The sequence below is a fragment of the Colletotrichum scovillei genome (genome assembly GCF_011075155.1).
Source record: "Colletotrichum scovillei strain TJNH1 chromosome Unknown Contig00006, whole genome shotgun sequence".
Taxonomy (NCBI): domain Eukaryota; kingdom Fungi; phylum Ascomycota; class Sordariomycetes; order Glomerellales; family Glomerellaceae; genus Colletotrichum; species Colletotrichum scovillei.
In genome coordinates, this window is record NW_023336264.1 from 2,993,337 (window position 1) to 3,007,861 (window position 14,525).

Below are 14,525 nucleotides of genomic sequence, written 5' to 3' on the forward strand. Positions count from 1 at the left end.
GTTGGTGCCCGTTTTTCGGAATCGCCAGCCATCTGGCGTAAATTTTTTTTTCTTCCTTGCACGCGAGAGTCAGGAACAGGCGCCGGATCATTGTTGACCCCTTCTAAAACCCCTGCAGATTGGTCCGATAAGAAATCCGATAAGACATCAGCAGGGTTTATCGCCGATTGTATCCCGGGAGTGGGTACCTTAGGTAAGGTAGGAGGAGCCTTGGCTGGTGAAGGAGAGCGCCATCGAACATACAAATGCCACATGCACATGCAGACACTGGACCAGCCGGGACGCACATGTGCACCATTTGCGCTGCACCGTCCGCGTGCTTGCTTAAGCTCGCTCTCGGGGTTCTGACCGCCTCGGCCACGCCTGTCGTAGCTGCCGCCGTCCCGAGTCTGCGCTCTCTGCAGAGCTGTAGCCTCGAACTCTGTCCAATCTTTTCTTTTCCTCTTCGCTACCTTCTTCTACTTACTACGTACTCTACTGGCCTATACTCCGTACTCGAGATCAGCAATAGCAGGTGCCTAAGTCGATTACTTTGAAAAGTACCTATTGTCTTTCTCATGAACCTTCACTAAGGTAACACAGCGAAGTACGTTGGAAGCTGTTCTACGTAACCTCTACGCGAGATACCTATGCAGTGATACGTAGAGACAGCTGCGGTGAAGTGCGGTTTGCGCAAATGACCACGATTGGACCATCTGATCGCTTCAAAAGGGTTTAATCTGCCTTTCACTCCCACATGAAATCGGACGCGACCGGGACATTTGACACAAGTGACGGGGACCAGGATACGAGAGCCAACGAGCCCGTTCCTCCGATTGCCATCGATTCGTGCGCATAAACCTCGGACAAGTGGATCCCGGACCCGCTCCGAACTTGCCGACAGCCAAACAGAGGTCCAAGAAGTTGCTGAATCTTGAAATCAACCGCGATGGGACGTGCGTTTACTGAACACACAGTCATTGAAGTGACTGATGAAAGGTGGACCATTGGGGTAAGACTTACCTATTCAATCCTTTTAGGCACAGTCGCGTTTTTTTTTTTTTTTCCCTCCTGCCGCGGTCCTCTTGATGCATGGCAATTCTCCGTCTATTGGCATAGCGCGGACCGCGGTAGGTCTATGCGCCTCCAATCCCCCATCCTTCATCCCCAAAGACTCCAACAAAACGTGGGGGGGCGAGGGGGGCTTTGGGGGAAATCCCCTTAGCCTTGGTAAGATCTGAAGGCTATGTATAGACAGTACGGTTATGTAGGTAATATGGCCTAGGCCCAGAGAAGGACCCTTTACAGGGAGGTTCCGCGGAAGCCCAATGCCGAAGGCTCGGAGCAGTTCAATTCATCAACTTCCCGTTCTCCGAGCCGCTCAAATCTGCTGCCGCAGTTTCACTTCGATACACGCGCACCAACGGAGTAATATGTAAGGCAGATAGATGCCTAAGCTCTTTCCTTTCGGGCTGTAAGCCGACGTCAGTCCTCCATGGAAGAGACCTCGAGTCGAGGCCTTTTGCTGCGTAATAGTGAATCAAGCCTGGAGCTCCCCTGGACACCGGCTCCCTTCGCCCTATCTGCACTCCAGCCCTGCCTTACTCGTTCAAGTTCCGAGGCTCCTCATTCTTGCCAACGACCCATTGTCGCTTCACAAATGGACCTGTGCTGTTCCAAACGGCCGAGCGGCCCCGATGAACCCCACGCAGTCACCAAACCCCACGCCATCCCCAGCTTGCCCGCTGATGCGCACGCCGTCTCCGTCCTGCAAATACGTCCTGTCCTGACCAGTGGACGTCTTCCAACCGACCTTGCCGCCCTTGGTCATCTCTAGCAGACACCCGTGCTCGTCATCGCCGGCTCCCGACACCGTCCCCGTCGCCAGAATATCGCCAGTGTTGAGATTACATCCATTGATTGTTTGCTGGGCCACGAGGTCGCGGAACGTCCAGTACATCCAGCTGAGCTGCGCCTTACACACCGTCGTAGCCCCGTCGCCAGTTACTACTTCGGCCTTCAAGGCGATGTTGTAACTCGATTTTTCCTTGTTGTCCAACAAGTATGGCTGCGAGGGTATATCCTTCGGAGGAGGTTGTGTTGCAAAAGGTTCGAGTGCTTCGAGTGTGATCACTTCAACGAAGTTAGCAAGCATTCTTTACGTTTGAGACAGAGTAAAGTCTGACTTACCCCACGGACTGACGGACGTTCCGAATGACTTGCCATTCATCGGTCCCAGCGGACTCATCTCAAATCCTTGGATATCGCGAGCTGTCTTCCATTAGCATCGCAAGAATGTCTTGCAAGGAAAGTCGGGACTCACCACTCCAGTCGTTCAGCAGAACGAGACCAAATATGTGCTCGTCGGCATCCGTCACAGCTACGCGGTCTCCAAGCTGCGTCGGCTTCCCAATAATGCAAGCCACCTCCAGCTCGTAATCGAGCGCTCTGGAGGGACCGAAACCAATACTGTTTCCGTCACGATATTGCCCGTACGGCCGCGTGATATTCGTCCCCGAAAGTACAATCGAAGAAGGCCGACCACTGTAGCCGATAGGGAGGTATGGTGCTGCGGGTGGCATGGAGGCCTTGCCCACGACTGCCTCTGACGCATTCAAAAGATGTTCTTTGGAGCACGAGAAATCGGTGAAGCCGTCTACTTTGATTGGCAAGTGTAGCTGAACCTCAGCGATCGGTACGCCGTGTTCAGACAGAGTCGATTCGTCGGAAAGGGTTTGTTGAATGTTCTTTCGGAGGATCCCGAGCTCGGTCTTCCCTACTGCCGCCAGGGCATTAAGGGTCGGCTTTGAGGCTGTTAGTGTTCACAAGTGACTAAGAGGGACAAATGGCCAGACCTGAGACAAAGCGGACTTGATATCCGCGGGATTTGTGAGATCAAGGTCAGAGAGGAAGACGACCAAGTCCCCCACTCTCGTGACTACGCCTTTTGCATGGTTCGCGTCACTGGCGATTCCGTACGGAATGTTGGCAAGGGAGAAATGCTCGGAGAATCTCATGCTGGCAGGGAGATTGGTATCAATGATTGGCTTTATGAGGTTTTATTTGGCTATAGAGAGGTTCTGATTGTATCGCAGCAGGCTGCATTCCTTTTACACGTGCGCGATGAAGCTCTTGGAGCTCAAATGTCTCTTTGCTAAGGTAGTTACCACCAGCCTCGGCGCCCCCGCTCTCCCCCACCCCCACCGGCCCCGGATTTTAACTCCGGCCCACCAAAGGTACGTAGGAGGCTCGGCTAAGCGACTCGGAGCCCAAATCAACTTGCAAGCTCGGCACAGCTGATGATAGAGAGTGAGACACACCGGTACTACAACTCAGCACCTGGCTTCAATTTTCTCTACTTCTGAGGAATTACGGGTAGAGTGACATAGTTCTCAAGGCCTTGGCCGAAATGAATGTTGTTCAATCCTGAAAATTTGGATGCAGGCCTGAATAGAGGAGTCGTTAGTCTAAAGACCTCTGAGAAAGAATTGGGCAAATGTGAACTTACCGGTCAACTTCTGAGCAGTGCTGGAAAATTCCGCTGCCCTGGGTGTCGCCGCTGCTAACCTCGAAGACGATCTTACCGCCCTTGTCGACAACGACATTTGTCGGCCAGACCTCGACGTCTACGCCGTAGACCTCTCCAGCCTTGACTGGCAGGACGTCTGTGGAAAGGTACTCTCTATGCGGCAACCAGGACTTGTGCCTGGGGCTCTCGTCGTGCACCTTGCGATTGCTTACACGCAGCCAGCCCTTGACGAGCGGCACAGGGTCGCCAGCTGTCCCGGTGTAAAAGACTTCCTGGCCCGATGGGTCGATGTGGCGCAGGGTCACGAAGAGGTCGATATCGGTTTCGTTTCCCGAGTTGTCGGGCGTCACCGAGACGTTGAGATGGGCCGTGACGTGGCCTGTGATCTCCGTCTCTTGCTCAAAGGGAGCGGACGTGAAGGAAACGACTTGAGGGTTCTCCAGGGAACCCAAAGCCTTATATGAGACAGTCTTGGAATCCTGGCCGGAGCCATTTGTCGTTAGACCAAGGTCAGGCGTCAGATAGAAGTTGGTGTAATCAGTTCGCGGAATTGGCCAGGCAGCTTCCTCTCTCTTGGGATACGCCTTCTCCTTCTCAGCGTCGTTGAATCCGACGTTGCCCTTTCGCAGAGTAAGCGTCACGGGAGGCACCTTGCCAGGCGTGCTCCAACCGACTTTATCTTCACCCTTCAAGAATGCATCGAGGAAACTCTTTTGTAGCTCCACTTCCTCGGGGTAGTAAAATGGGAGATCGTGACGGCCAGTGATGAAGCGCAAGTACTTGAGCTGGGAGCCTGCTCCGAGGTAACCCTGCACGTTGCCTCTCAGGTGAAGGAGGATGCCACCCCAGTTGGCTACGCTCAGAACAGGAACCTCAATGTCCTCGAGCTTGTATTCTTTGCTTGCGTAGTAGTCATCGTCGCGGAAGCGGTTGGCTTCGTTGTCCTTCGTCTGGTCTTGGCGGTTGGCTACCAGGACGTCTTCTGGCAGGTCGCCCTCAATGGTATCCTCCTGGCCTCTGGCCCCAGGACCATCTGGAGGGAAGTCCAGCTTGGATCTATCTTTCCTGCCATATTGATTGACCAGTACCTGGCGATTCCACCAGAAGCCGATAAACTTATTAGAGTGGATGCCGCCGTGACGGCAGCGGTCGCGGTAGTAGTCGGACATACCCTCCCAAGGAATGATAGCCGCAAGACCCTTGGGCCGCCGAGCGGCAACGCGCCATTGAGAACCTGGGAATAGTAGGTGAGTCAGTGGTCTCGGCTAATAGTATGAGAAGAGGGACAACGCACCAGCGTAATACGAGATACCCAACAGACCGACCTTGCCGTTAGACCAGGGCTGATCTGCAGCCCACTCAACCACGTCAAAGAAGCACTCGCTCGTGCCACGGCTCATGGTATCCAACAGTCCTGGGCTCTGGCCCAGTCCTCGCTCGTCGGCTCGAACTATGGCATATCCCTGGCTCGTCCAGAAGACCGGATCGGGCGTCTCCCAGGCCGAGTATTTGGATCTCTGATCTGGGGCAACCTCGCTGAACGACTTGGGGTAAAATTTGGCATAGGGGATATCTTTGCCATACGGTCCGTAGGTCACCAGCACAGGGTAACGTGCGGCCTTGTCCGAAGTGAGCGGGAGGTAGACGTTCGCGCGGATGGGGAGCGGCGAGTCCTTGAGCGGGATGGAGACGTTCTTCATAAAGGTGAGGCCATTCTCCTGGTCCTCGGTGACCTCGAGCAGGTCTTTGATGGGAGGGGTCTTGACAGACATGGTGATTGAAGCTCAATGTTTGCCTATGAGTCTCAGACTAGGGGTGATTGGCGTTCAGTCGAATGAGATGTCAAGTCTTGGAGGGGCGTTCCTTGGTTTTATTGCAATTGGGTGGGCGGGACTGGGCAGTTGAACTCTTTCACCGACGATGAGATGAATGAAGCGGATGATGCAAGATGCTTCTATGACCGGACCCCTCCTCCCACACATCAATCTACTTCGGGTGGTACTCACTCTGCCTTTACTCCTCATCGCTGCCGCCGCCGCCTCCGTGTATGGCGTTTGTTGCGCACGGGCGGAACGGTGGGGGAGGGGCTGACCCCAACGAGCGGAGCTAGCACGGTATTGTTTCTACCTCGTCTCGGTACGGACTATTCGTATTATGATCCTTTAGGTACCTTAAGGTACGGTAAGGCAAATGAGATGATACTCATCGCAAACACCAGGTTCCCTGCCCCAGGCCACCATTCAATGAAGTCAATCAAAGGAGAGATTTAGAGGTTTATGATACCTGGCAGACATAGAAAATAGATTGCTGTCATTGAATGTATTGAACACAGAGTAGATGCCATTCGCCACCACCATGCCTTTAAGGCCACACACTACTCACTCAGAATCTCACAACCAGCGCATCAAAACTCACCACCGACCTTGAACCTGAAAATATCCTTATTGACTCTTCCACCCGTCGACCTCCAGAGCCAGTTGGTAACCTGATGGACTCATGTCAGCATGCTCACCTTAACCCATTTTGCATGCGCTGCGAACGACGAGTGCGCATTCCACTCACCCCTTGGAGCCAACACCCATTCAACATGACAAACACAAAGGCCGACTCGATGCCATTTGACCCCCATGGCCTGTCTGCTATATCCATATGCGTGTTCGCCGGCCTGTATGGAGGGACCTGGCGGTGCTGGTCGTACCACCCGGGCGGGTTCACTGCTGCTGGCGATGGAGCATCCGCATTGCCTCTCGCGAAGGCTTCCTCGACGCCTCCAGTGAGACGAATCTGGTAATCGTGGAGGTAGTCTCGTTGGATCGTCGTCGTGACGGGGTTCTCAGTGACAGTTGCCGACATGATGATCTTGCTTATTGGCTTCGCGTATGTGTGTGGTGAGATGATGAACAAGCGAAATTTATCGAAGTTTAGACAACTTCAACAAGAAATGGTAGAGATGGCCTTGGAGAATTGGAGATGCCTATCTCAGAAATTCAACACGAGGAGGCAGGGCACCGCTTCAATATGCCGACCGTCGACCCGTCCCTTCCCAAGGACCCGCGCCACCCGATCAACCTTACCATGCACCTGCGGATACGCCTGCGTCGGAAGTGCGGAGAGAACCAATGAGACCTGTAGCAAGCGTCGGTTTGGGGGCTGCCGCCTACCAGACCCTAGTCAACCCGCAAGCAACGAATGTCGAGAAACGACTAGCACCCCTGGCCTCCACATTCCGCCCCTCCAACAAGCCGGGGCCTAGCTCAAACGAATGTTACGGTCCGCGGACAGATGTTTGAGCTTGCCGAGTTCATCGGATCTGCCCATGATTCCGATATGAACTTGCGTATAGCGAGCTCAGGTCATGTAGATAGCACATTATTCCATCATCGAAAACTTCAACTTTTCGTTGTAATCGAGTCGCTCTATCCTCCACCTGCCAACGAGTGCTTGTCCTCTTCCCGAACTTCTCCAAAATATCACCGCAATGAATCCTGCTGTAGAGAAGTTGCTCGTAACGCTCGTCGACGGGCGCGCCGAAGTCATTCGCTTCCGCCAGGATAACCTCATCAGCCTCCACAACGAGCTGCGCAAAGAGTCCGCGGCCCTGACTGCCGCCCAGGAGAAGGACACCGGCGCATCAAAGACAGAGATCGAGGCCGAGCACTTCCTCGCGCTGGAAGCTGTGCGACATTTTTACGAGTCTCTAAACTTCTCGAAGGAGATTGAGGCCGAGTATCTGGTTGCTCACGGCAAGGACAACACGAGCAGAAGGACCGGTGCCGGACTGGTGATCATTCGGCCGACCACTTACACCAGGCTCTTCTCAATTCTGAGTCCACTTGCTGCGGCCCTGGCTGCCGGCTCTGTCGTTGTTCTCGAGGTACGCCTGATCGTTTGAAACACCGTCTCACTTGTATTAGAAGCTGACAGGAAGGCCTACAGCTCGAAGATACGTTGTCGCAGCTAGATTCCGTTCTCCGCAACGTCCTTACGCGCGCCCTCAATCAGAATGCCTTCTGCATCACCAAGAAGATCACAGACGAAACATTGCTGTCACAGGCAATCCTGGTAGACCAAGCCAACACAGCGACCCCGAACGCTAGTCGCGCAAACCATCTCATTTCCGCCAATGGCGCTCGCACCGTTGCTATAGTTGACCGAACAGCCGACATTGAGGCCGCCGCCAAGGCTATCACGGCGGCGCGCTTCAGCTTTGGCGGCCAGTCGCCTTATGCGCCAGACTTAGTTCTCGTCAATGAGTTTGTAAAGAAGGAGTTCTTTGAGGCGTGCTCGAAGTACGCCTCGCTCGCGTTTGCCCGCGAGACTACAGTAAAGCGTGCGAGCGACAGCGCCAGCGACGCAACGAGGAAGGCAGTGCAGGAGGCTGAGGACAAGAGACTTGCCTCGAGCTTTGGGTCCAAGGACTTCAAGCTGGTTGATATACAAGACAAGTAAGTTGGGATCTCACTCTCTTGTAGTTGAAGAAGATGCTGATTCAATCAGGAATGCCTCCCTCTTGAATATCAAGATTAGTGGGCGCTTTCTGCCTATCACGACCTCTTCTGGTCTTGTAGACTCTATCTACACTCACGAATTCGAGTGAGTTAAAACTCATCAGTCACGTCAGGGTTCTGTGCTAATTTGAATAGGAACCCTCTCTTAGCCGCTTATCTCTTCGCCAGCCCTGATGCAGCAAAGTATCTCTCCCAATTTCTCCCCGCCCACGTCTCCCTCATCAACCAGATCCCCTCGAACCTCCTCCTCGGCCCGGCAGCACCGCTCTCCCACGAAGCAGCCTTTGAATTCCGCTACAATAGAGAAATGTTCTCCGTAGCCCGGCCGCAGTTCGTCGAGAAGCCCGCCGGCGCGCTCGCGAAACTGGAGCAGCTCCTCACCAGCTCCGGCACCATCACCGCCCAGAATCTGCATGCCCTGGCTGTCGCACCGCTGCGCCCGACAAACCAGCCAGGCAATAGCAGACTGGGTTTCTTCGAGCAAGGGTTCGTGCTGGGTGCCGGTCTGATCATGAGCGTTGTACTTCCGAGTCTTGCATACGGCACATGGATTGGCGGAAGACGGGTATTTGATTATGCGCTGAAGCTGAGGGGTTAAACCATGGTCCTACGCCGGAGGACAGTCGTAACTCTCAATATGTATCATATCATATCATATACCTCAGGTTTACATGCATGCTACTCTACCACATTCAATCTTCTCCATAATACTCTTCTTGGCATATTGCGAGTGGTCGACAGATCAGGCTATTGAATCATCTCATTCCCGGACTCATACCGCTTAGTCATTTACTGCAAATACGACTAGGGAAACCAAGAAGTGTCGTTGAGGAATTCAATAGTTGGAAAACAGACTGAGGTTGAACCCTGTTACGCCTGTCAGAGTCTCGAACACACCACTTGCCTACCTTTACCTTAACAAACAGTATTCGGCAACTTTCCCCGGCTCGGGTTCGGCTCGGGAAGTGGAGTGACTCTTGAGTGCCCGCCTCGGCCCCATCGGCCCCAGCTTTACCCCAGGTCTTGGTCCCGCTGATTCTCCGACACTACAGCGCCAACACCACCTACTCCAAGCTCGGGCAGGCCACCAAGGCGTCCTCGACAATGGAACGTTTTATCGTCCTCAGACCAGTTTCCGTAAATGGGGCCGTTCGAATCGACTTCCTAACGAACTTTGGCGGCAAAAACTACCCTCCACCAGCCGATTACTTACACAGGCGAAAGATAACCATCTCTCAGTATCTTAAGTCTTGTCAGCTTCCGAGTACTAACAAGGCGGCTTTCGACTGTTGCTCATCTTCGTGACCCATACTCTGCTGCGTAGATATTTCATTACTCGCTTGCATTACTCGCTTGCCTTACTTCGAACAGCTCAGACGAACGAGTTGAGAACCCAGATAGCAATCAGATCATGGCGGTGGGATCCAAAGATGAGGGACCAATGAACCCCGTATTCCTGTTCGCGCATGGATCAACAATGATGCTCGGCGAGGAGAGCAACTCGGCCACGTACTGGAAGAAGTGCGGCGATGAAGCCCTCGCCCAGGGTATTGAACACATTGTCATGATGGTAAGCAGGTTCCTCTCCCTACCATCTCATGAGAGCAACCTCAACTCACAACGACCACCAGGGAGCCCACTGGGCCACAAACGCCCCCGGCGAGGTCCTCATCTCAGCCCACCCAACGCCCGCAAAGTCACCAGTCGCCTACGTCAACCCTCAGAAATACCACCCCTACAAACTAAACCCAGACCTCGACTACATTCCCACAATCCAGCAGCACCTCGCCGCCGCCGGCATCCCCGCCAAGACAGACCCGACCTTTGACTGGATCCACGACACCTATCTCGTCCTCATCCGCATGTTCCCCGCCGGCTGCCCGCCGACGACGCTCATCTCCATGAACGACTTCTACGACCCGCACTTCCACGTCGCCGTCGGCGCCGCCCTGCGGCCCCTGAGAGCCGCCAAGCACAAGACGCTCTTCATCGGTTCCGGCGGCTCCGTCCATAACCTCTACCGGAACAACTGGGCGCCCATGCTCAAGTTCCGCGACAACTTTGCCCAGCCTACGCCCCCGGAGCCCTGGGCGCTAGACTTCCGCCAGGAGGTCATTGATGCCTTTTGTCCCGCGTACGAGGAGGACGTCCCCACCGACCAGGCCGTCTACGGCAAGGCCATCCGCGGCAAGAAGCCGTGCGGCGGGCCGCTCTTGAGGCGCAAGGTGACGAGCTTGATGAAGCATCCCATGTACCGCGAGGCGCATGCCACGGATGATCATTTCATGGCCACCATGTTCATCGGAGGCTTGTGCGGAGACCGGGGAGACGTAGCGATGAAGGCTGAGATGGGAGCCGAGGATTGGGAGCTTACAAATATGTGCAACTCACAGTTCATTATTGGTAGCTGGCCGGAGGCCAAGTGAACGAACCAAGAAGTGGATGAATTTGGGAAATACTTTTTGATGGTATCTGATACAATGTGCCGTACTATCCTGTGAGGCCAAGGCCTCGTCGTTGATCCTTTGTAGTTCCATGTATACCAACGAGATCCTGCCGCAGGCCTATTATTTCAAGAGAACATGCCCCCCGTGCTAAGATAGGTCCACTAAGACAGGTCCATGTTGTCCCATTGGAAATCGTCACCAGCACCGAGGCCACTGAAGAGGTCGTCGGCACCAAGATCCAGTGACCCTCCACCATTGTTCGACGAGCCTCCGAGGCCAAGATCACCGCCAACACCTCCTAGGCCCAGATCGAGACTAACGTTGTCCACAGACATTCCGTCGCCTTGCGCAACATTGGCAGCTGCAGCAGCCATGGCATCATCGAGTGAGCCTGCGCCAGCGTCTAAGCTCAGACCGAGATCGGTCTGCAGCATGGTGTCTGCTTGGATAACCTCAGCCTGGGATACAGCCATCTGAGTCTCTACCTTGCGGTACAGCCTCACAACAATTTCGGCCAGGTTCATGTCGACCTTCTGCAGCTTTTTACACTCCTCGGCATCTGACTTCAGAACCTCTCGCAGAGTAAGCTTCCTCTGGATGGGAGCCGGTACATTGCCCGAATTGTCGATAAAGTTGATCGGATTCGACGGCGTGTTCACCACGTCGGGCGCGCAGACTAATGCTGTTGCCACATCGTAAATGATGCTCCCGCTTCCTGTTTCTGTTTGTTGTCTGATGTCTTCGTAAAGGAGCTGCAGCAAGCGTTTTGCACCGAGAAGTTTCATCGCCACCAACATCTGTCGATGGGTGTACGCGGGAGGCATCCTGTCCATTGTTGGGTGAATGCTCCACTGCACCAATTGCTGTAGCGTCTGTCGGATAGAATTAGAGAATCCTCCCATTGACCAAGCGTCCAGTTCTTGGTGGTCGGCGGCTCCCGTTCTCCTGGAAAGTGGGATACTATCTTTGATTGCTTTTAAAAGTGGTTCAACCTCTTGACTCTTTGGGTCTGATCGTTGGTATGCCCTGAGGGAATGCTCCAGCGGCTTAGCAACTATGTTCATCACAGAAGAGAGCATGGCTTGCGCTTCATTGGATATAGATGTTGGTGCCAAAACAGAGTTGAGTACCCTGACAATCGCCTTTTGGCAGTCAGGACGCTCAACCCACAAGGAGTTGGCAAGAGACGTGATGGCAACGACGAGGGATGGCAGAAGGAACGTATCGACAAGATCTGTAAATATGTCAGCGCAACTCTGAGTCAGACTTCCCAAAGCTCCTACATTCAATGCCTCCTCTGAGGCTCTCTTCGGCCAAGTGTCCTGTACTGAACGCTAGAACGATGTTATGAAACAGAGTCGACACTAGTAAGTAGAAGTCTTGAGGCGGGCAGGACGACATCAGCTCATCGCCTAGTCCGCCCGCTTCCGAGTCAAAGAGGCCGTGAATCCACCCATCCAAATGGCCCTTTTCTTGGTCTGATAACTCTTCCAAGGACCGACTCTGGTGGCCGTGGCCGAGCAGTCTTGCTACAAAAGAGTCAGAGGATATGATCCCCATATCTGATGCCGAAAGACCGTATCGAAATGCGAAAGCCATAACGAGAAGCAGGATTGAGCCAAACTCCTCGTACACGGGTTGATACTCTCCTTGGTCCTCATCGTACTTCCAGTTGTCCAGAAGGTCGCACAAAGGGTGAAGAATCGTTGCAGGTTTCTCGAACATTAGCATGACATCGAGAGACAATGGCTTTTGCGCCAATTGACTGCACAATAGTTTCAGGGACATTGTCTCCTTATTCCTGCAAAGCTGCCCCATCACCTGCTAAAGGTCAGCATTAGACTGCGTTGATAGGTACGGAAGACTGACCTCTGTCAAAGCTTGGCACACGGCGCCGGCGTTTCCCTCTTTGCTGTCTAGCTCCCCAATCAGAGCCTGCATTCTCTCCGGATCTGCAAGACATTCTGCGACGAGATTTTCTTTGACGTATCTCCCGCTTGCTGGGAGGGATGAATATGGTGTTTCTCCAAGGAGAGTTTCAATACTGCTTTCCCGCAATAGGCCGTGGAGACAACAAGCCCAGCAAAAGTCTTCCCGAACTGAGTCTGTGAAGGGGTTGTTGCTTCTGGTTTCATCGAACATTGATGATAGAGTGGGAAAGGTGGTCGTATCGACGCGGCTGAGAGCTTCCGTGATGCAGTATTCTGCATTCACTGGGCCGTACATATGCTTGCTTAGACTTTCAATCAGAATCGGTAATTTGTTCATGAGGAATGAGCGCAAGAGATGTGCCGCTTGATTCCCTTCATTGCGGGAGGCGGCATTGGCAAGTATGTCGAACGAGACCAGGATGAGGTCAACAGTTGTTGATTGTACATCGCCCTGCGGACGTCAGTTGGTGTGCGCGTTGTGTCTGCGCAGACAAAAAAAGTCATACCTGGTATCTATTGTTCAAGTAGTTGAAGATGGCTAGATCATCGATCAATGGCCGGCCAACTAGCTATTGCGCTTCCTGTCAGCACCTCTACCAGAGCGCAGCTTCAGTCAACTTACTGCAGCATTCAAGTATATGTAAAGACCAGCCCTCGAGTTGACTATCGGTAGCTCAGACACTACAAAGTTCTCCAATGCTACCGTAGAGTCAAACAAGTCCTCGATCTCGGCATTCGACTTGTTCTTCTGCTCGTCGACTGGCTCAAAGCCTGCTAGCGTACTCGTCCGGAACATATCGAGACGGGTCGCGATAGGGCCAGCACTTTGCATGATGGTTGGGACGAAGTTGGCGAGGCTTTCGGACAATGCCTTTCTGATTTCTTGTTCAAGATTAGCTAAACGCGAAGTCATTGTAGCAGTAGCTAAGCGCCTACCTTGGGCTTCGGGTTTACTCAGAGCCTTGAGAACAACCTGGTTTTCGCACACCCCGAGAAGCAAAGCTACGAATGCGGCACGCGCCGATTCCATTTCTTCTCTCACCTGGCTATTGTGAAGCTGCCCCATAACATCGACCGTGAAGGCTGTAGCGGCGTCGGTGAAGAGCGCAATCCATTTGGCCATGACATTGGCGATCTCAAGGCCTGTCCCTGTGTTTTGTATTGCGGTTCCTTGTGCTACAGACTTGGTGAGCCTGTAGAACATGACCTCCTCGGCCGCATACGAGCTCTCCCATCGCGGGAAGCTTGTTGTTTGGTTTTCGTCATTGGGCAATTGTCCAGCTTCTCGGGAGTGGCCACGAGAGGTCGAATACTTGTACAAAGCTTTAAGTATAGAAGGCGTATCGATATAGTTCAGGCTAGAGAGGACCTGGAGGTAGCGTGGGACTCGGGGGTCGAGGCTCTCGTGATTGTGAGGTTGCGGTCGTAAGAAGAGATCGGCGACGGCAACTGGCGGCAACGGATGCTTTGCTTGGAGAAACGGAACATAGGATTCGAACTTCTCGGGATCTATGCGGTGAGCCAGACTCTTGGCGATGAATTCGGACCATTGCTCAAGTGCGGCGCGCTGAACGCCTCGTATTACGCGACCGTCCATGTTGGCGATGCTGGCAATAAAGTTGCGGGCAGATTCGAGGTTGTCGCTGTCGTGGAGTAAGACGCTAGGCGGATTAAGCCGGGCTCTTTGATCTCGACCTGGCCGTTCGTACGAGCATACTTCTACGCTCGCTTTGGTAGATGCACAGCTGGGAAAGGATCAGTAGTTTCGGCGGTGATGTGTTCTGGGAAAGTCGGGGCGCATGTGCGACTCTGCGCTGGGACAAGATGGGTAGTATGAGTTTCTTGATGTTTGGTCGCGCTGCCGTTCGCTAACGCAACTTCCATTATCTTATCCACTGCGGAGTGTATCCGCACCTCGGAGGCCCATAGCTACCGTAAGTATCTGGCAAGGTAGCACACAGGGTACTTAGGTACCTAAGCATGCTGAGGCAACTTTCGTAGGTCGCCAGGAACGGATACCCTAGATGCCACTAATGCATTCCCTGCATCTTTCTGAACATGGTGATTGACCACGGATCACATACCTAGACCCAAGTCCCATTATTGGAACTATCTTCTCTTGCCCGAATGG

At 53.5% G+C, this 14,525-nt stretch overlaps 6 protein-coding genes across 6 annotated transcripts; 2 read left to right on the forward strand and 4 right to left on the reverse strand.

Moving 5' to 3' along the window:
• Positions 1-1,480: 1,480 nt before the first annotated feature.
• On the reverse strand, positions 1,481-2,996 carry HER10_EVM0011847 (fumarylacetoacetase; the record flags this gene model as incomplete). Its single annotated transcript, XM_035481264.1, has 4 exons — positions 1,481-2,112; positions 2,170-2,250; positions 2,303-2,783; positions 2,835-2,996. 4 exons carry the CDS (start codon positions 2,994-2,996, stop codon positions 1,634-1,636), a joined length of 1,203 nt encoding a protein of 400 aa, XP_035333425.1. The 3' UTR covers positions 1,481-1,633.
• Positions 2,997-3,334: 338 nt separating this feature from the next.
• On the reverse strand, positions 3,335-5,280 carry HER10_EVM0009284 (X-Pro dipeptidyl-peptidase C-terminal non-catalytic domain-containing protein; the record flags this gene model as incomplete). The annotated part of the gene is made up of 3 exons (XM_035478775.1): positions 3,335-3,425; positions 3,488-4,742; positions 4,803-5,280. The coding sequence occupies 3 exons, from the start codon at positions 5,278-5,280 to the stop codon at positions 3,335-3,337; spliced, it is 1,824 nt and encodes a 607-aa protein (XP_035333095.1).
• Positions 5,281-5,769: 489 nt separating this feature from the next.
• HER10_EVM0009264 (uncharacterized protein) lies at positions 5,770-6,463 on the reverse strand. Its single transcript, XM_035478755.1, has 2 exons — positions 6,071-6,463; positions 5,770-5,993 (listed from the first exon to the last, which is right to left on the reverse strand). Exons 1-2 carry the CDS (start codon positions 6,359-6,361, stop codon positions 5,913-5,915), a joined length of 372 nt encoding a protein of 123 aa, XP_035333093.1. The 5' UTR covers positions 6,362-6,463; the 3' UTR covers positions 5,770-5,912.
• A 523-nt stretch (positions 6,464-6,986) lies between these two features.
• Positions 6,987-8,614, forward strand: HER10_EVM0007851 (uncharacterized protein; the record flags this gene model as incomplete). Its single annotated transcript, XM_035477393.1, has 4 exons — positions 6,987-7,382; positions 7,445-7,953; positions 8,006-8,101; positions 8,152-8,614. 4 exons carry the CDS (start codon positions 6,987-6,989, stop codon positions 8,612-8,614), a joined length of 1,464 nt encoding a protein of 487 aa, XP_035332936.1.
• A 607-nt stretch (positions 8,615-9,221) lies between these two features.
• HER10_EVM0009420 (uncharacterized protein) lies at positions 9,222-10,442 on the forward strand (the record flags this gene model as incomplete). The annotated part of the gene is made up of 2 exons (XM_035478908.1): positions 9,222-9,586; positions 9,648-10,442. Exons 1-2 carry the CDS (start codon positions 9,428-9,430, stop codon positions 10,440-10,442), a joined length of 954 nt encoding a protein of 317 aa, XP_035333111.1. The 5' UTR covers positions 9,222-9,427.
• A 58-nt stretch (positions 10,443-10,500) lies between these two features.
• Positions 10,501-14,216, reverse strand: HER10_EVM0011884 (mediator complex subunit Med5). Its single transcript, XM_035481297.1, has 6 exons — positions 13,331-14,216; positions 13,017-13,276; positions 12,901-12,963; positions 12,333-12,845; positions 11,747-12,284; positions 10,501-11,697 (listed from the first exon to the last, which is right to left on the reverse strand). Exons 1-6 carry the CDS (start codon positions 13,989-13,991, stop codon positions 10,625-10,627), a joined length of 3,108 nt encoding a protein of 1,035 aa, XP_035333428.1. The 5' UTR covers positions 13,992-14,216; the 3' UTR covers positions 10,501-10,624.
• Positions 14,217-14,525: the final 309 nt, after the last annotated feature.

Coding starts and splice junctions, on each gene's coding strand:
- HER10_EVM0011884 (XM_035481297.1), bottom strand. CDS start 13,991: ATGGACGGTCGCGTAATACGAGGCGTTCAGCGCGCCGCACTTGAGCAA. Junction 12,285..12,332: donor TGTGCCAAGCTTTGACAGAG/GTCAGTCTTCCG, acceptor GACCTTTAGCAG/GTGATGGGGCAGCTTTGCAG. Junction 11,698..11,746: donor CCTCAGAGGAGGCATTGAAT/GTAGGAGCTTTG, acceptor ACATATTTACAG/ATCTTGTCGATACGTTCCTT.
- HER10_EVM0009264 (XM_035478755.1), bottom strand. CDS start 6,361: ATGTCGGCAACTGTCACTGAGAACCCCGTCACGACGACGATCCAACGA. Junction 5,994..6,070: donor ATGGGTGTTGGCTCCAAGGG/GTGAGTGGAATG, acceptor TGAGTCCATCAG/GTTACCAACTGGCTCTGGAG.